The sequence below is a fragment of the Haliaeetus leucocephalus genome, unplaced genomic scaffold (genome assembly GCF_000737465.1).
Source record: "Haliaeetus leucocephalus isolate CR32 unplaced genomic scaffold, Haliaeetus_leucocephalus-4.0 Scaffold848, whole genome shotgun sequence".
NCBI classification, from domain to species: Eukaryota; Metazoa; Chordata; class Aves; order Accipitriformes; family Accipitridae; genus Haliaeetus; species Haliaeetus leucocephalus.
Genome location: NW_010973284.1, coordinates 5,149,649 through 5,171,109, shown reverse-complemented (window position 1 = coordinate 5,171,109; position 21,461 = coordinate 5,149,649). Strand labels below are relative to the sequence as shown.

Genomic DNA, 21,461 nt, shown 5'->3' with positions numbered 1-21,461 from the left:
CCAAGTCAAAGAGAAATTAATGGCAGTTTATTGTCTTAAAGCATCCCATATAGAGGAATAGACATGAAGACTTATAATTGCAGGTGGGTAATCTTTAAAAGTTCAAAAATAGGAAGATGATGTTTCAGTTCTAAACTTAAAAGAAAAAAGAATTCAGATGAATTCTTAATATAAACCATAAGTGGCTATTAGAAAAACCAAACAGAGAAAGGAGGTCCTTACACTTCACTCGGGTTTGGCTTTGTTTAAAGGTAAGACCAAATGTCCAAAAAGATACAAAACACAGTAACACTCACTGAAGTAACAGGAAAGACATCGGTGACATTTTAAAATCCTTGTTACTAAAATCCACTAGCAAGACCAGAAAAAAAAAAAAAAAAAGTATGGAGAAAATAAGCAGCAGGAATATTGCATCAGTGCAAACAAAGAAATCCTCAAAAAAGCTTACACAAAAACATAGTATTTGTAGGATGACATTAGAAACTTGTTTTGTGAACTATATAACCTCTGCCGTCTCTGTGCATTCTGATGTACTTCACTGTTTCTGTTTTGGGATCCTTCTGCTTTCCAACTCACCAGGACTACTTGCTCTTGGCTGTTTTGGCTGACGTCCCAGAGAAATAACGCCCTTGAGTTGAGTCTCAGAGTTCAAGAAGGAACAGGTGCTCAAGGGAATCTTCAACCTGGATCCCTAGCATAGCCTCTGATAGTACATGACTTTTTTTCCCCAAACCGGAAAATGGAATTGAGATACAGACAGCCTGAATGAAGGGCAAGAAAGCAATCTGTTCGAGACAAGAACTTGCTTATGTTTTTGTTGGTTTTTCCCTAATGTCACAGAAGTGCCCCTGAACTTAGGTTGTTCACCTCCTAACGGGACTTACCTAGCTTTCTACTTCATATTACCCTGGGTGCCTCACAGAAGCTTTCCTGATCAAATACAGAGCTCTGATTTCACTTCCAAAGTCATGGAAGTAAAGGAATCCACATTTTAAAAAAAAACAACACAGACACACACACCATCCAACACCCCCCCAAAAAAAAACCTGAACACCTGTACGACTATATTTTACTACTACAGGACATGTTTATCCAAAACTTGAACTTAAAATATGCCTCTGAATAAGACAGACAAAACGAAGTGAAATTAGACAAAACAGCGATGATGTTCTTCCCATTTACGTAACAGATTGTCAGTCAAAGGATGATAGAGGAAACCTTACAAAATCATCACTACTTCACTACTGTCTTCATGACCTGTGAACCAAGTCCTATGAATTTTATTTTCCTTACAAATAAAAAAAAAAAAGTTTTGTTCTGCACTGAATGAAATATTTAGTGCCAAGCAAAAGAATTTTTTAAATTTTTCATCTCAGCTAAAAAACTCCGAGACCTTTTGGTTCAATCAAAACAAAGCCCTCCCTCCTCCCGAATTTCTTGGCACTGAAGCTGTATTTGATTACTGAATCAAAGGTATAAAACAAACAAACAAATAAAACCCACCACACAGGGACCATACACTTTTAATTTTAAAATAAAAGATGCTACATTTCTCATGTCATGAGCCTTTTTTCATGTACTGTTTTGACTTTTGAAATGCTAAAATCCCTTGCCTAACAAAGAGACGTTTGATTGTCGCTCAAGCTAGCAACTCGTTTTCTTCTTACATTCACGTTTCTTTTGTCTTCTTTCCTCTTTCTTCACTATTCTGCTTCTAACACCCTATTAGATTAGCATGATTTGGTTTCCACTCCCTTTTTTTACAATAAGGCTGCTTTTAATAAAAAGGAGTCAGTGTCCTACTAATCACAGACCCTTAGGACATCTTCTTCACTTTTACTCTCCCCAATTTTTACTTTTGCTTCTTCCACAATTTACAATTTCCTTTTCACAGCCACCCCTCTCATTCATCTTCTGTTTAGTTTCAAGAACTATGTACTTTCCTGAAGTACCTCTTACACCGCTGATTTTCTTCCCTTTCTCACTTTCCCTATGTCTTTTTTAAGCTTGCATTTTTGGGTCATTACTTCTTTTCCCACTATTTTCTACTTCTAGATCATTTAATCATCACTAATAAAATTAAGTATTTAAAGATATTCTCATAGCTTTAAATACTTCACTCTCCCTTTCTGTTCATTCTGGAGCCTCAAAAGAAAAAAAAAACTAAACAAATTCCCTTAGCTGTTCTTACAATTCTTCATCGCAATTCTCTCATTCAACCCCACCTGTGAACATTTATTGTAAAGCATATACTTTACAATTTACAAATACCCCAAAATCAACTGATTTAATGCATTGTATTGAGAACTTTACAAGCTGAACAGAATGCATAAGGCTATTACTTGCCTTCCCATAAACACTTTAATTTTCAAAACAGCCCATGCTAAGTCCCAACAAACTGCTAGCACAAAAGATGTTTTTAACTATACCACTCTGTCAACAAATATTTGGGTTTTTCTGTTAGAAGACACTGATGATATGCACTCCCTTTTGCTCGTTGGTGTCTCATTCTTACTTATACCATGACACGTTGCAAAAGAAAGACTCCATATACTTTGGCCAACATTCATTTTAAACCTTTAGTTTCAAGTGTTTGGAGTACATAGTGTTTTACAATAGATTACAATATTACATGTCATTTTAATCATTATGCCTTAAAAGAAACAGAATATTCATTCTAACAAACTCAGTTTAAAACCGCACCCTAACCTCTCTGATACTTAGTTTGCAATTATTAAAACATAGAGAACACTCTAAATAATATGCTGGGAACACAATGTGGCAGACAGTTGAAACTGTATCCATAGCCAATTTTGGAAAATGGGGGGGGGGGGGTGTTAAATAATTTTCTGATAATTTGAACTGGTCCAAAGATCACTTATTTGGAAAATAAAATTTAAAAAAAATAAAAAAAAAGATAAAATCAAAGGGATTACAGTTTAAAGGAAGATCACTTGCTTTTTTAATTTTGTTCTATTTTACACTTTTAAACCTTAAGAGAATGGATTAATAGTTTCTTTATTTATCCTGATAATCCTATGCAGAGTCTTAAAATACCTAAGACTGTTTTGCTTGTTTTATTGGTTTCCTCCTATTTGTCTGCATATTGAACCTTGTTACAAAATAAACGACAGGGGTTTTTAGGATGAGCTAGTTTGTTGGGTTTTTTGTTTGTGTTTAACTGTGTCTGGATAACACCAAATCTAAATAAGGTATGGCCTTAATCTCTGACTCCATTCTGCATAACAACTAACAATAAAAGAGCAACTATCTTATTTTTAAACTAAAAGCATATGAAAGATTGAAGAAGTTGTTTTACCTTCCATTTCTTCCACAGGCACCTAAATCCTCAAAAATCTTGTGTATATGCACAAGATGTCTCCTAGAAATGTTACCCTTAATTATACTACTTACAAAATTATGCATACAATTAAGCAAAAAGGAAATTAAACACAATATGAAACACTAATATAAAGGAAAAGAAACAAATCAAAAAGGCATGAAGACATTCAGAGTATACCAGGGTATACACAACTCAGTACCATGTTAACTTGGCAATGAGGCTATAACTGCAGAGGAAATAGTCTGCACATAACTTGCTTGCCCTAGCCATAAAAGACACACCCAGATTTGAAATAAAGATAATAGGTGTCTCAGCAAGATGGCATGTCACTGTTACATGAAGTTGATCTATGAAGTCATTTTCTTAGAATACTTACCACTAAATCCCAGTTATTTTGTTCAAGCAACGTTATAGCTTCATCGATATTTTCAATACCAGTACATGCCTAAAAAGAAAAAGAAGCAGTAAACAGAATTAAAAGCATTGATCAGAGTGTTAATACTTATAATTTAATTAATTTTAGGAGAATGACAGGAAAGGTATAGGTCTTTCATTTCTGTTAGGAAAGGATAATCCAGAAATCAGATTTCAAGTTTTAAACATTAAACATTTGGATATAACTCCCTGTTCCACCAGAGGACTCTTGTGCAACCTTGAGGAAGCCACCTAGGGAAGCAAGACAAAGTAGTTATTTCTAAAATTAGGACAATAGTGCTGTCCCATAAAGGTGTTTTGAGAATTCTACATTCAAAACTATGAAACACTTATACTACCTTAAAAGGGAGCACAAAAATACTTAAGGCTTAAAATGATGTTTAAGACAGCTGAAATATTCCATCTAAAGCCAGAAATACATAATAAACCCTACTGCCTCCACCATCATCTTATACCCCTACTCACTCTCAGTGATGCAGTGTAAGAATAAAAGAAGGTGGCATGTATGAATTTTTGATCAAAGTGCCAACTTACTACTGCATGTACAAATGAGTACCCCTTGTGAAACTATTTAAAATTAAGACTATACAATGAAAAATTTACAATGTTTTCCTTTCAAACAAAATGCTTGCATGTTGTTCTAGCCCTACACTCTGGCTTTACCTAGTTCAAGCAATCTAATACAATGGCATTTTTAAAGTAGTGATAACATCCCCAAAAAATGGTATTGTAAATTTAGCTTAATTCCAAATACAAGAGAGCACCTTTACCCAGCGAAAACCTTAATGCAGTATCCTCCTTTCTTTTTTTGATACCTATACCTTTTCAACTATTCAACTTCAGCAGGCAGAGCATTGCTATTCATTGCCACATATTTGCTACCGTTCACACCAAAGGATATCAGATATATTTCACCAGAAGGGAAAAATGGAAACAGTTAAGTTTCTTTCCGGAATTTATCTTTCATCCTAATCAAAGCTATGCTCTATATTCAAGCACACAAGAGGAGTTCAGACTTTTACAAGATCTGAAACATGATCATGTTCCTTCTGCTCTACCACAGTTATATAAAAAGAAGTTTATATAACTTTTATATAAAACTACATTAAAAAAATCCAACCTTTTAACAGTAATAATACAGAGTTAGATTGCAGCAGCAAACAGATCAGTTTTCTTGATTCCAAAGATATATAGTCCTGTTTTTCCTTTATGCAATAACACAAAAAGGGGACTAGGCACAAAACCAGACACTTTTTTTCTCCCAAGACATAAAAAGCCATCAGTTCATACATTTTCCATGCTCTGACTTTTCTCCCAATTTACAACAATGAAGACATAAAAAGTAGAAAAGAAATCACAGAGAAATTCAAAGCCAATTCTCTTTTCCCAAATTCAATGCTGAAGAGTTCCACACATATGAGGCATTACATGCAGTATGTCTACACAAAATGGACCAGTCTGGAGGACCGCGAGGATCACAAGAAGACATTTTAGAGATTTTTTTGCCTGCAGAGGGGAGGCAGCAGTTTCTATTGATCTGCAATGCTCTCAAGGCCAGACTGATTCTCTCTGAAACAAGACAAAATTTCTTCCATTGCTCACAGCATGCTGTGTTAATACTGAATTTCACCCACTCTTCATCAGGAATGCCAAAAAAATTTTTAAAAATACAGTTTTGCTCTTCAGAAGCATCATTTTGCCTTCTCTTCCATTACTTCCTGCAGTTACTTCTGAAGTTAAAAATGAGACGCTAACACATTCTATAGCAAATGAGAAGGTTATATACACTTACACCAGGCAAGCTTGAGGAGTGCAGGGCTTGAGCTTGTCATTTCTGAAATCACAGGAGGGTTCATACTACAATAAACCTGCCACTGAAATTGATGTCAATAGCTCTGCTGCAAAGTAGTCTTACTTTGAGAAAAAGTTTTGCAGAAGTGACAGCCTGAGGTTCGGTTTACAGTCAAGTGAAATACACTTAAAAATCTGGCCATTACAGAAATAAAGAGTTACTATTTCTCATTTATCAGCCCTGCAAACTCTGTGTGACCTAAGAACTAAGTAGTGTTCCAACCTACAATAAGAACCTGACCAACAATGTGTTGTTTTCAGCCCTGGACTGTGCAGATGAAGTTGAGGAGAGGGTACTTAGAATTCAGGGCTCAAATACCAGTTTTAGTTGCCCCCTCTTCATATCATCCCTGCAGCTCAGCTGACTTGCAACTGTCCATATGCACACTCTTAGCCCATACTAACAGCAAATTGATTCAGCTCATTTTGGCATATTTTTATTTCAAGATCATAGAATCACAGAATATCTCAAGTTGGAAGGGACGCATAAGGATCATCAAGTCAAACTCCCTGCTCCTTGCAGGACTACCTAAAGCTAAACCATATGACTAAGAGCATCATCCAGATGCTCCTTGAACTCTTTTCTAAAAGAGCAGAATGGAATCATTAAGTTTGGAAAAGACCTCCCAGATCATCAAGTCCAACCGTCAACCCAACCATGCCCACTAAACCATGTCCTGAAGTGCCTTGTCTACGCGTTTCTTGAACACCTCCAGGGATGGTGACTCAACCACCTCCCTGAGCAGCCTGTTCCAAGGCCTGACAACCCTTTCAGTAAACTGAAATCCAGTTTTAGATAAACTAAACAAAATTAGCTTACCCTTCTGCCAGAGCACACAGTGAAAGTAGTTACCTCATCACAGCAGAGGCGGAGTAATTAAGCAACTAATTCACTTGTATGCCTGCATCCTTCCTAAATCATCTTGTTAGTGATTTACAATCTAAAATAGAACCTTGCTCTTGTTCTCTTAGCAATGCAGTCTTTGGGTAACAGGAATGGGCAGGTGTAAACACTAACTAAAAATCAAAACCATCAGAATTCTCAATACCCAAGAAAAGCAGTTTTGTTGAAAACCCTTGGAGCGTTTTTACAATCACTTTAAATGTTTGATTTTGAGGAGTTCTAAAACTAAGATTTCACTTTCCAGATGGACTGTTTTTGCTAGTTGTCAATAAAACAGAAAACAAACATTTCTGAATGCCAACAGTGAATAAGTGACTGCTACTTATCAATGTAACCACAAAATAGACATTCCAAGATCTTCTTCAACACCCTGTTAATGTCACACTTGCAGCAAACTAAGACTCTTCAGAATAGTATTTCAATATTCAGACACTACACACTACCGCATACAAATCCCTGCCCCAAGTCATAATCCATCAGTAAGACCAAGAAAAAAACCAAAACAAAACCCAACCAAAAATTAACATTAGCTTTGTTTTAACTGCGTCATGTCATGGAAGGTAAATTCAAGAAAATCATCTGGTTTGCATGTCTTTAATTTTCCCTGAGAAATTAAGCACACAAGACAGGTAGTCCCTCACTGGCAAGCATGACGTGACATCAAGGGCTCTGTAGCAGCAGATTAGTCCCAGAACAACCTGGTACTGCTTCTGCCCTTGTTTTCTGTAGGGAAACACACACAGGAAACCAGCAGGTTCTGTGAGCACCAAAATTAACAAAGTCTGGTTCCTTGTGGGTTTGTCTCTCATCCCTAATTGCAAGGGATGATTTAAGCTTGTCCTATGGCTGGAGTATTTATAAGAGCTTCTTTTGATGGACTTCTTTCCGTGTTACCTGGCTGTATTTTCATGAAATTTGGAATAATTTAATTGGTATGAGCCCAGGGGACACTTGGGTACCATAAGGCTATATGCCTTACTTATCTAGGAAGGTAGACTAAAAGTCACGGGGTTTACTTACAATACATAAAAATGAGCAAAAAATCTTTATGTTTTTCATTCTACCCAAGCAAGAAACAAACAAAAAAAAATTGACTAGGAAAAAAAATCATGTTAAATTTGCACAGAAACAGAAGGAAAAAAAAACTTCAAAATATAGCAAAGTAGATGAGCTCCAAAGACGCAAAAACACATCTTTGTTGCTAAGCAAGTAAAGTGATACCCATTGAGGAGAATTTTTTTTTTTTATTCACAGGTTTTATTCAGCTTTATTTTCATGAGAGACCTACTTAATAAAAGGCATTAAATATTTTAGAAGAAAATTCCTACCAGAATACTACCAACTCTTGATTCAATCAACAACCAGCACATCCTCTAAGTCATCAAATTGAAAGAAACAAACCACCACAGACAAGGTAAAACCTTCAAGCCTTGCTGATTTGTAAACCTTTACACGTCAAAAAGAAACTGAAGAATTTTTCTGAAGGACAAAGGGGAAGAAATGGTAGAACAAGTTCCTTCTCCTCCTCCTCTCTGCATTTCCTCTAAATCTAGGATAGCATTTTTGCCCTTCACAGCAGCTCCAGTGACTGTGCAGTCCCTTCTGTGTTTTTTCAGACCACACAAGAGGAAAATGAATGTGAAGATGAGAAAACTATTGCTTTGCACTGAATGAATAAAATCAGATTCTGAAGATTAAAAGTTACTGAATGTTAAAACCACTTTCTTAGCATCCTGCTTTTTCAGGCCAGGTTAGGTGTTTCCACCAGGCAGATTTAGATTTGCATATAATAAAATTTCAGAGCACTTCTCCGAACCTTTTTCAGGTAGCTTCGCAGATTAACCATCACCTTAGTGGTGGAGAGCTTACCCTTGGAAAGATTCACAGCTAACCGTTAGGGGTCCTATTTAACTGGCACAGTAATCTTAATCACTGTTACATAAAAGGAGCAAAGTAGCCACTGAGGAAAAATTCACTAGGAGAAAAATCGGAGGGCTGACAGACTTCAAGGCATTCAAGACAAACCTAGGAGGTGCTTCCAGAAAGCTATAATGCAGGATGACAGACTTGCTCTTCTAAATCCCTTGCAGGGTGGTCTGACCCCAGCAGCCGTAACAGCTGGATCTGGGTTTTGAGACCCTCTGTGACCCCCCACCTCAACAGCGCAGGCTTTAGCCTACCTCCACATCACAGGAAAGCAGCTGACTTCCCCATCTGGCAGCAGCTGCTGTTGAAAATGCTCCTCCGGCACCTGCTGCAGAGATCCAGGCAGTTGTTACACAGCGAAGCTGGAAGGGACAACTGCTGCTCCTAACACAGAGAGCTGGGCTGTTACTTCTGCAAAAGCTGGGAAAGCAACAAACAGCTGTTGCTGACTCAAATACAGAGTCAGGCTACTGTTGCCCCGACAGATAGTGGGTGGCAGTTGTTGCACAGAAGCTGGGAGCAAATGGTATTTGGCAGCAAGACAGACTTTATCTCACCTGTGGCACCATTCCCCTCCTCGCCAAGGCAAAATGCAGCAGTCAAAAGTATCCAAAGACCACATTCAGCCTGACAGCCAGTAGTTGGATATGGAGGACTTAGAAGTCTGCCTCTCTCAACGGTATTGTTGAACAATTCCGTATTTCCTTTGACTACCAACAGTAGCTATATTTTCCCCAAACAGGGACCTCTAAGCTAACCCAAACTAGGCTTTAGCCTAGAACATTTTGCACAACAGGTTCAGGCCCATTAAAATCAGGCAGACAGATGGCTGTGAATTACACCATGCACCACTCTCTCCTGTAGAAGTCAGCTGGAAAAAATACCTCACTTTGTGCCTAACTAATCTCCACATGCACTCTGCAGTTAACATCCTCAGCTGCAGCCTCCTGCAGTAATTTAGAGCAGATGCAAATACAGGTACCATTACTCAGTCCACATAACCAAAAGGACAAAATTGGAGCCATAGCTCCAAGTACCCAGAACAGCAACAAACTCAGACAACTGATCCCTAGGGTAGAGTCACACCAGTTGTCAACTACAGACTTTTTCCCTCTCACTAATATCACATCCATCTGTCTCAGAATAAGACTAAGCTACTGTGATTCAATCTGATGCCTAGTCCTCAGACACCGAAACAGCTGATACAGACTCTCCTGTGCTGGATGAAAAAGGAGAAAAGAGCTTTCTGTCATCAGCATTTTGTTGCAACTGTAGCACAGCCCATCTTTTCTAATATTTATAAAAGTACAATGCCCAAAGAAACAACTACATTAAGGCACCAAAAGATTCAACAGGTGAGATCACCGAGGAAAAAAGCTTTCACCCTTCAGGACCTCCTACAAAACCCCAGGAAGCCAGCACTAATACACCTCCATCCACTGCAACAGCACAGACAGCACCCTAGGAAATGCTTACTTTTGAAAGTACCCAATAAATTTTTATCACTAGATACAGCAATGCAAGTAGAGCTAACCCTATTCCATAAGATATATGAGGTTTTAAAGAGAAATAAAAAACACTGGCAAAGAACAAATACTGTTAAAATCAATTTACTATCCCTTCGGTAACTTACTCTTCAAAAGATAAGAGCGATTAGGAGCATGGAAAACTCTTTTTGAATACAGGCCACTAACCTGCTCAGAAGGATGGCTGAATTCTCCAGGTCAGCAGCTTAAAAACAAAAAAAAAAAACCACTCGGAGCTGTTCTTAATAGCATATGAGATATAGCAAAGGATATTACTTACCTCCTTGCATACTTCCCCTGCAATATAACCAAAATTTAGTTTGCTGTTTTATTCACCTCTTCAATTACAACCAGACAGATCAGTTCACAGACACACTTCAGCTTCCTGTCAGGTTTTGCATATCTCTGAAGCCAGAGAGTCTGTAGCCTCTCTGGGCAGCTTGTTCCAGTGTTTCACCACCTTCACTGGGAATTTTTTTTTCCTTATATTTAATTATAATTTCCCTTGCTGTAACCTGTATCCACTGCCTCTCATCCTCGGACTGTGCAAGTCCAAGAGAAATTTGATTCTATATTGTCTGCTATCACCCACTGTATAGTTGAGACAGCAACTAGATCCTCCCTTAGCCTTCTCTTCCAGGCTACACAAACCAGCTCCCTTAACCTCATCTTTCACAAAATATGCTCCAGCCTCCTCCCTTCCTAGGCAGCCCTCCACTGGACTTGCTCCACTTTGTCAGTGGAGGGACTGATACTGGACACAGTAATCTGGTAGTAGTGGTCTCACCAAGCAGAGGGGAAGAATGGCCTCCCTCCGTCTGCTGGCATACTAGTGCAGCCCACTATGTGGCTACTAGGGCTAGAAGAATCCGTAATTCCCTTTCTAAGCATTCCTAATAAAAATCAGGTTTCTGGATGTACGATTTTTAAACAACTTGGGTTGTTTAAACAACTTGGGGTTGGCCCCAAGTTTCCTGTTTCTAGAGTGAAACATAGTAGCTTGCTTCCTCCACCTATCCCTTATGAGGACAGTAGCTCGGTAATCAAAGAAATAATTAAAAGGCTATAAAGCAGCCAAGGGCAGCTCCACATTGTATCTGTTAGAAGTCTACTCAAACCCAGAAAGCTTTAGGACACTAATTCACCTATGAGACATTAGTAAGTGAGAAAATTTTCTTGAAAATTCACACATACACTGTTGCAATGGTAATTACTTCAAAGCTACTGAAACAAAGCGTAACACTTGTTCCCCAAAAACAGGTAAAGTTAAACCAGTATGCTCAGCCAAGCAAGTAAGGGCTTTAGTACCATAATATCAGATTTAGGATCCATAACTCGCCTCTGGGCTATCAAGAGATTCGGCACATTTGGACACTCACAACTGAGATTTTTTTGGTACCTCGGCTCTGCTCATCCCAGAGTCCCACCTGTCTCAAGACCACCTCCACAGCCTGCAACACCAGCTACATACATGCCCCTCTGTGGCATCCCCTATCATTCTTACCTTGCAACAAACCTACTGATGTAATGAGACTGGTCTTGTTATGAGTCATCCGTGGTTATTAAATTAACTTTTACTTCTTTCTGTTTCAGACAAACACTTGAAAAAAAACATCCAGGCATATCGACTGAGACGCAAACTGAAAGGTCACCTACTGCAAGCATCTAAACGAAGAGATAAGAATGCTTCTCTGTTTTTACATAACTCAGAAGACCATCTGGTAAAAATTAAGCAGATTCACCAGCTGTTCGCGTAAGAAAAACAAGCTAATAGACTTACCAGTATCAGAAATTGAGAAAGGGTTTAGGCAAATATGCCGGGCTAAAGTTTTGCCCAATGCGTTTCAACTCCCACCCCCAACTATTTACCAAGCTTCATTGTTGTACTATTTGCGCACCACTTTAAGCAACATTCTGAAGTAAGGAAGCATTAGTCCCTTTCTACAGAAGGAATGGGGAGGAAAAAAAGAAAAAATGCTATTTCTGAAGGTCACAGAAGACATTTCTACCTATTAGTTACCAAGCAGACAAGAGCAAACTTTGCCCGTGCTCCGAGATGACTGCGAGCCTTCTGAACAAAGCAAGCAGGGTACAAAGTCTAAACCGGTAGCATGAAGCTCTAACCACTTCTTAGCAGAACTAGCTAACTTGGCACCACACTAACCACTTTCAAATGGTTTCCAGCAGACTTTGAACACTCTCAAGACTCTGGAGGAAATTCTGCTTCCAGAATACCACGAACGCACATCCCTAGGAAGCCCATGAGCTGAGCCAAGACATGAACTCTAGCCTCCCAAGCCCCATGCTAACACTCTAGCGTTTAAGCCACATGCGCTACACACAAAGAGCAGTGCTCAAACTGAATTAAAAACCAAAACAAAACAAAAGTCAGTACCCATTAATTAGTACTCTGGACTACTAAACCCATTTGTCTTTTCTGAGGACTGAAGACAGCCTTTACCCAACAACTACAAAAAGCTTTAGTTAGGATTATCCCAAAGGTTCTCTGCTTGTTTAATGCTTTATTAAAAGTATCTCAGTGAAGGTAAAAACCCAATGATTTCCTGAATCACGGTCATTTTGCTTTTACAGTATCTTATACTTTATCACATGAGAAGAAAAACTGATGGAAAACAGAAAAGAACTGCTGGGGTCAGACACACACTGTTGCTTACTGGATATTTGTAGTCATCTCCTTTCTCCTCATTGCCTCAGAAGTAGTAGAACCTTAAAAACAACTGAAGAATAAATAAAAGCCATTTTGTAGATAAGCACACAAAGGAAGAGTACTAATCCATACAAAAAATATTTTCCTCAACATTCCACAAACACTTATACTTTTTTTGGTAAAGAACAGGACCACAAGGAACAGACATATTCTTCAAAACCTGGAAATGGTATCCAAAATAGGGAAACAGAAGAACAGTCAAATCCCAGCAAAGCACAGGTCATACCATAATGCAGGCCAACAAGGACTGCTTAAAAAAAAATAAAAATCTAAAGACATAAAAATTATATCAACTTTTAAAAGCATTAGGACAAGGAAGCCTGTCAGCAAGTCAGTGGGACCAAAGGAAGAAGATACTAAAGAAGTATTCAAAGAAGGTAAGGGCATATCGTAAAAGCTAAATTAATTCTGTGCACTCATATTCACTACAGAGAAACTTGGAGACCATCCTATAACAAAGCTGCTCTTTACTGAGAACTCTCTCATCCTAAAGTGTCAGCAGAGACATATAGAACAAACCACCAGGACCATATGATAGTCCCCAGAATTTTCAAGGAACTGAAATATGAATTTTGTGTTGTTTTGGTTTTTTTACACAGACTGCTCTTTAAATCAGCCTTAACTAAAGGTTAAATCAACCTCACATTCCCACAGTGTTGACATTAGCTTTTTGGTGAATTTTACTGGGGTACAAACCAGAAGGCATTAAGATTTCTACAGTTCAGACACATTTGACTTCTGTACCATAAGAAATAGCAGAAATGCCAATAAAGTATATAGAATAGAATTAGTATATACATGAATATATATGACATACTGAGGAAAAGCGAACACAGCTTCTACAGAGCAAACTCACACATCACAAAACTACTCAGATGTCTCTGAGGAACTTAGTGAGTTGAAGAACACAAGACTAACTCAAGCTGACACAGTTCATTTCCAAAAGTCTTATAATGAACCCCATCATCAAGGTCTTAAAGTGCTGACTTCCAGAAACTAGGATGAGGCAAATCCATTCAAATCCTATTTGTTTCAGTTCTTTCCTAAGAACCAGCCACTGCTGCAGATGAGACATTAGGCCAGCTGGGTCTTCGACCTGAGCTGATATGGCACCTTTGATATTTGCTCACACAAACAACCTGACCTTTAAAATAGAGGTGACTCAGTTTTGGAGTTCTTGTCTTTACAAACTGTTTCCTGCAATAGGTAAAATATGAAACCTATATTAAGTAACTCAAGGGCTAACGTAGTCTGTTCTAGTTTCAAAACATCTCTTAAGACCTTCAGCTTTAATGAATTATCTTTTGAAAGCATAACTACTCCCACAGAACAAAGACCTGCTCAACCAGTTAGACATAGAGGACCAGCAGATGACTACTTTGATAGACGAAACAACATGTAATGCATACATTAGGACTTTGAGCAGTTGTTTTTACAATTGCACATTATCAAGTCAACTCTAAAAAATGGGCTTAATTAGTAGGTATTAATCCAGCCAGTAAGCATGTCATTTCCTTTCATCCAAATGATGAGGGACAAATAAAATGTTAGGTACTTCTCCAGGCTTTTCATTCTAGTTCTTACAGTAGTTAAAAGAAAGGAATCACCTAATGGCTGCTCCACAAACACACAGACTTACCCACTGACTAGAAAAATATGAAATCCTATCAAAGATTTGCCATGTGGTTCCTTTAATAGGCTATTAACTCTTGCTTCTAGTAGGGAAACGCATAAAAACTAGGCTTGCAATGGTAACTGAACCATGAGAACTGTCCAAACAGAGGGGGGAATTCTACCCTTTCAGACTTCCCAGCACCAATTCAATATTCTGAAAATGGGAAATTCTCAGGACCCCTTAAGACATGTAGCAGCTCACTCAAATCCTCATCCTCTCCTTTCCCACACCTCCTTCCACACAAAAACATGAACTCGATAAGTGTGTTTATTTTAAATGATCTTTGCTTACCAAGAAATATTAGCCATATTTTCTTTTCAATGTGTCAAATAACTTCCACATTACCTCTCAATGAAAGCACATTCCTAGCCTCTAGGAGTACATATAATTAATAATTTCAATATTATAATTAGTATTAGTTGTCATGGCATTTGTAAAAGGATCCTGCAGCTACCACCTCTCAATCTGTTTCAGTGACCTACTAACCCAAATACCTATATGAATGGGCTGATGGAAATGGTGACATGTTTACTATGATGTGAAGAGTCTTTTCAAGGTAATTGAATGAAAAGAACAGCATAAACCTCTTTCTAAAGATGAACCAGTGCTCCAGTGGTAAACTGTTTAGGTTCTTACAGCAGGGCTGTAATGCACACCAATCATAGTGTCCTCTTTCTTCTCTATAAAAGTCAGATAGTATTTCTAATTAAATATCTGTCCTTATATAAGAGAAATTAGCTGGCTTTTCCATGAACAGCTATCAGTGGAAACATCCAAGTTATCATGTTTCTAAACGGACATTGCTCTTACTCCAATTTCTTATTTGTGACTCTGGAATCCACTTCGCCTTCAGTTTAAAGGCCTTTGTTCTGATGAACGTGAGCTTTGGAATTACAGCTGAGTCTAAAAAGTATCTAAAGAAATTAAACTGTTGCTTCTTCAGAAACACACAAAGGACAAATTAATACAAGCGATGGTCTTGGTAGCAGACAACAATGAAAATAACCAAATTAAAACACACTAAGCATGCAGTATGCTTTTATTGTGTCTCTTGACCCTAAGGCCATTTACAGCAAACAAAACCAATTGTGTTGCAAACCAAGAGGTCCAACTACCAGTTCCAACGCTGTTACTGACAGCGTAATGCACAAAATTACAAGATGCGATAAAAAGCAACAAGGATTAAAAAGAATTATAATCAAAATGTAAATTAAGAGGCCTCATAGGTATGAGCTTCACCATTCTACAGTATCCTAAGGTCCTCTTTTTCGCACTGAAAAACGGCCCTGTTAACTATTTCAAAATTTAGCTATGGATATAGTAACCTATATCCACAAAAAAAAGGTCAGGCGAAGCAGTGCTGAGTACCTTGACACCTAGTTATTAGAAACTTAGCAGAGCCCACTTTTACCTGAAGATACCCAGTATGAGGGGGTTGTAGGAACAAACCTGTCTATCCCAAACCCTGATTTCTAATCTACAGAGTACTGGATTTCCTTCCAACTACTACGGAGAGAGCTGCAGAGCTCAGCCTAGCAGGTGTGCTCTGGGAGCACCCACTGCATTATATTCTACCAAGAGGCCACACAAAAGAATGGTTTGGTATAAGCAAGACTGAGGTTTTAAGCTCAGACAGATCTGAACACATATAAATCCAGATATTGAGGTGCCTAGGGAGACTTTCTGATGAAAATGTAGGCCCCCAAGAACTTTAAACATAAGTTGAAGGACACTTTCCAAAGATTTAAACTTTGATTGGAAGTCTCTTCAGCACCTGTTTTTTGTTGAAGACCTTGTTCCAACTGAATTGCCAAACACTTCACAGAAAGTCTGCAAAGAAATCAAGAACGGTCCTTTCTGCTCCAATGCTTTAATGACAAAACAACACAATTTCTTTCAGAAATCAACATTAAGGACATCAAGTTTGCTATTTGCTCAAAACCCCTTTGTGGATGGTTTACCCTTACATAAAATGGTTGAAACACTCTTTCCAGCCCCCAGCATAAGCCACGGTCCAGGGCAAGAATCAACAGTACCGCCTCAAAGCTGTTCTGGTATCTGCCTACCTTTTTCACCCACCAAATTTTCATACTGGCAATAACTTAAAAGCGACAGAAAACCTGAGCCAGCATGCCAACACAAACAGAAGAAAGCAAAGCTCCCTTAGCACCCCCCCAAAAAATTAATACACACGTAAATTCTGCACATAGACTGTTAGACAGTGAAAACAGTGTGCATAACAGAGATAACCTTGTACAGGGCTAAAGCAGACAGATGATTTTCATAACCACCAAAAAAAAAAAAAAAATCTTTAAGAGTATATCTTGTTATCTTGTCAGTTATTTAACAGCACTGTTTTAACTTCCAAGTGAAAAAGATTCTCCAGTTTCTTTAATTTTAGCTATTCCAGAAGGAAATGAGTAGTTTGAATTATGGTTATATTTAAAAAAAATAAAATTAAGAATAATAACCTGATGTATCAATGTCATGGTCAATTTTATAACTGAAAACATGATTATCTAGCATGCTTTCTCACCTTTCTGTAACTGATGGCAATGAGGTTCTTCCTTCCCCATTCCCCCTTGCTCCTCCCCCAAACCTCTGGTTTTATGAAAAAGACTGACACAAAGGTGAAGCTTCAAAAAAAGGGTATTTTTATATACAAGCGTGTTAATCATACCAAAGCAGTCTATTACTCAGTTTAAAAAAAAAAAAGGTAAAAAGAAAAAACCTCACATAACTTTATTTCACAATTAACATAGATGAAAGACAGAGGGAAGTAGAAGAGAACTCTTAGATATCTGTTGTTTCGATGGGAGCAGGGATTTTTTGATTTTTGCTATTCCACACCAAAGCCTTCCCACCCAGACCAAATCTTGAGCTACTTATTTATTTGGTCACTGAAAACTGTGAATTCCATTAAAACTTTCCTTCTGAAGCTTCATGTGCCAGATGTTCTTGAAATATATGGACACTCAGGAGCTAGCAACTCCAACCCTTAGGCCCACTCTACATTTAGAGCTGTTGTGAGGACAACCACGTAACATGAATAAAGTGGTCCTATAGGTGGACATAACTTATAATGACAAAAAGGTATTCTTGCTAATTTTAGTCCCCATCCTAAATGAAGCTGTAAAAAAAAAAAAAAAAAGGAAAGGTGCTAGCATACAAAAATGTCGACATCTGACACTTCTGCCAATACTCAAAGATTGTTTTTCATTCCTGAACATTTTAACTATGCCAATTTAACTAATTCAATGCAACTAAAGTTTGCAATTTAAAAAAAAAAAAAGAAAAAAAAAGAAATATCTAGTTTCTTTATAATGAAAAGTGGATCCCAAACTGCATACATCATTAATATATTTGTATCATGTGAGTACCTGGGTATCCCACTGGAGATGGAAGAACATTTTGCAGTTAAACACCGCAAACAAAAGAACAGAGATGTCAACAGAAATTGGTAGAAATTATATGCCCTTATTTCCCCCAGTATGTGAGGTATGTTGCAGCACCACTCATTTACCAATTCACATACAGTTACCTTTTTAAAAGAATTTATGCTACAAACACAAGCTGTTGGTTTTTTTCCTATGGAGTTTTTCCTATATGCAATGACACTTTGTGGAGAAATTCTGAACTGCATTTCAGTAAAACAGCTAAAACTTGTTTGTGCGCTTAACTCCAATACTTTGGCTGCTTCCACTGAAAACAATCAGACTACTCATGTATAAAGCTAAACTTCTGCATAATCTTTCCTAAGTGAGGGCCTAAGAAGGAAAAGTTAGACAGGTTGCTTATACAGCCCACATGCATGAATATGTGCTTTGTACTCCTTGGGTAGCATACAGTAACCTCATTAAAAAAGGGAAGGGAAAAAAAATAATTATAAACCACACAGAACAGGCTTAAATTGTTTTGAGACATTAAGAAAAAATATTTTGGCAGATCACTTACTGTGTTTTACTCTATAGGTAAAATATTTTATAAAATTATTCAATGTTTGTATGTGTATATATGTATGTATACAAAATATTTCTAAAAACTGTTTCTCTTTAGTACCTCAGAATGAAGAAGTAACCTGTTACAACTATCAGAGCTAAAAGCAAAGACCAAATGCAATACAAGATCCTGCTCTAGTTGAAATCAATGGCAAAATCCCTAATGGCTTTGAAAGATACAAAATAAGTCCACGAAAGCTTTGCAAAAGCATCCAACATCAGTATACTTATGCCCTCACTGAAAATTTTTTTATGGGGAGGGAAAAACCTTTCAAGTTTTAAAAGTTCAAAGACCACTGCTCTATGCCTCTTAAATGTAACTTGGGAAAGGCAAGGGTGAAATGGTGATGGAAGTTTCCCTCCCAATTTAATTCAGCAAAGATTAGCTGAACAAAGTTACAAAAAATTTCTTTTAAAATTTCCAATGCACACAACATTCTTCAACAAGATACCTCACACAAATATAGAAGATGGCAGCAGAACTCTGAGAAACTTATTTATTAATTAAAAAGTACAGAAAATATAGAAGGGAAAATCATGCAGAATTACTTCGCACATGTTTTATTTTCCATTTTGAAGTCTTAGTGAGTGAGTTGTAAATTCCATCAAGTATTTAAAATACCCAAAATCCTTTACCATTTCGTAACAGTCTAAAGATACGAGGCCTAATAATGATTGACATTGTCCTTTACGAATCTGAAGCCTTAACAGCATGACAAATGACAGTTCAGTGTTTCAGAATCAGGGATAAACTTGATGTTATTTTAAAAAAAAAGAAAAAAAAGAGCATGAAACAGAAAAACAAAGTTGTCTGCTGAAATACAAGAGAAAAGGTTTGGGTTCTTTTTAAATAAGCATCGTTACATGATAAAATATTTCCTGGGTCCTAGGTTCAGACACACTATGTTGTCCTCGATCTACAACTGGTTTCTGTGACTCCACTGTCCATCTGCAAGTTTGCAATAATACTTACTTGTGTTCGTGGTACCAAACACTGCAGGTGCTCTTATACCTTTATTAATTGGTTTCAAAACCCAAGCACAAAAATACTGCAGAACTGCAAAATACCACTGACACTAAAAACTTGGGAAGTGGATACAGACTGAAAACGCTATTAAAAAAAAAAAAAATCTTACATTCACCAGCCACTAACTTAATCATCATCTGGGATTCCTGAATGTAAACCTGTTTCAGCTAATAATGTGGGATTCCATAAGAGTCTGTCTCCACTAGCATGAGTGCAGAATTGGCATCCCAGTTTCCTTTTACACAGTGTATTGTTACTGGAAGAACTCCTTTATGAAACCCCAGCCTCAAAATTGAGACATCACTCCTTACGCACACAAAAGTATCTCCAAGAACAAGAAAATAAATGATCATTATAGAAACATTTGTTAAACGTTTTAATAAATATGGATGTAAGATACTCAGGTACAGAAAGGGAAAACATTTCCCTGTTATCAGCTGGGAACTCCGCATGTTACGTCACTGAGATATCAGATTCCTTTTGCAAAAGAGGAATTACATAATGTACACTACAGTCACCCTACCTGTAATTCCAAAGAGACATTCTTGTTAAACACACACACACAGAGTGAATGGATTACTTTTTTTAAACTAAATCAAATAGTTTCACTGCTAACAGCTGAGAAACAGTCTTTTAAGAAGTTGAACATACAAACAGCAGTTTTACAACTCAATCCCAGAATATCCAGGAGCCTACCCATGTAAGAACAACCGCTGCAAATGGACAAAGCTTAAAAAAAAAAAAAAAATTCATTGAAAAGCAAATATTAAAAAGGTATACACAAATATAATCTGATACCCTTCCAAGCTGCTTTTGGCTCTCCCCACTATTTCAAATGCAGGTATCTTCCACTTTTTTGTTTACTTGTTCTCAGAAAAACAATACAGAAACAAGCGATATTAAGAAACAATATACTGAACAGATTAACCAGGCTCCCGAACACATCACTTTTATTTAGAGAAGGACTTTATTCTGGCAATAAGATTTAAGAGTTTGAAGTTAAGTTATAACCCTTTTGTAGGGAGGACAGAAGGTGACAAAGAACTTTTACGGGCATATTTCTCCTTTCTACACAAACATGTTGTTTGGAATGGGGTGGGAAGAGTTCTACCATCATTACAACAGTCATAGGCTGAGGCAGCCATGAAGTTAGTGTTGATGTTATAATGGAAACACCTCTGTTCAGCATTAATCTGTAGTACCGGTAAGTGATTCATTATAAACACTGTGACAAATCATGAGGAGCGATGAGTTTTGTATCCTCCCTGGCATTTGCCTCTTCCAAGTGAGCTGGCTCACAGCTGTCCCAGGGCCTGGGTGGTTGTAGAGGGTTTGAACAAGCAAAGTGGATGAAAATGCTTTTTTTTTTTTTTTTATTAAAAACTGAAACTCTCTTAAGTTAAAGACATTTTGTTCACGCACCTTGAGAGAAGAGGGCACATGTTCCCCATTTCTGACAAAAAAGAAAGAAAGAAAGAAAGAGCGGAGGCGTTGGAGGGTGGGCTTCACACCCGCCACCCCGGACCTTCCCACAAAGAACAAGCAGCACAGCAACGAGGAGAAAGAGAAAAGCAGCGAGAGGCCACGGTTGCGTGGCGGCGGCGGCTTGAAATTTACCTGGAAATCAGCCAATATCATTTCTCGGTCCATGTTGGACGCCATTGCAGCCAGCTGCGTCCCCGGCTCTGCTCTGACCCGCGCACCTGGAGCTGCTGCCGGCGAGGACGGGGCAGGGTGGGAGCTAGGAGCTCATCGAGGCGCCGGGTTCCTCTCAGGCTCCCGCGGTCGCCCCCGGGCTGCCCCACCTGGCAGCTCCGCGGCGGTCGGGGGGGCGCGGCGGCGGCGGCGGCGGCCGGTAGAGAAGGGGAGGGGAAGGGAAGGGAGGAGAGAGGCGGGCAGGGGGCCGGGAGCGGGCCGGGGCCGGGAGCGGGCAGCGCTGCCTCAGCTGCTGGCCCGGAGAGGAGGAGGAGGAGGAGGAGGAGGAGAAGAAGAAGGAGGAGGAGGAGGAGGCAGCGCCGCTCCCTCCCTGCCTCCACAGCGCCTGTCGC

General features: G+C 38.4%; 1 protein-coding gene across 1 annotated transcript in view; it reads right to left on the bottom strand.

The window, feature by feature from the left end:
- Nucleotides 1-21,246, bottom strand: part of LOC104841031 (FAS-associated factor 1-like) — a 43,624-nt gene extending 22,378 nt beyond the window's left edge. Inside the window, exons 1-2 of the mRNA XM_010582402.1 lie at nt 21,031-21,246; nt 3,720-3,788 (exon numbers count right to left, since the gene is read on the bottom strand). Of these exons, the coding sequence (XP_010580704.1) occupies nt 3,720-3,788; nt 21,031-21,075 (114 nt within the window). The 5' untranslated portion in view covers nt 21,076-21,246. The remainder of the gene's footprint in view (nt 1-3,719; nt 3,789-21,030) is intronic.
- Nucleotides 21,247-21,461: the final 215 nt, after the last annotated feature.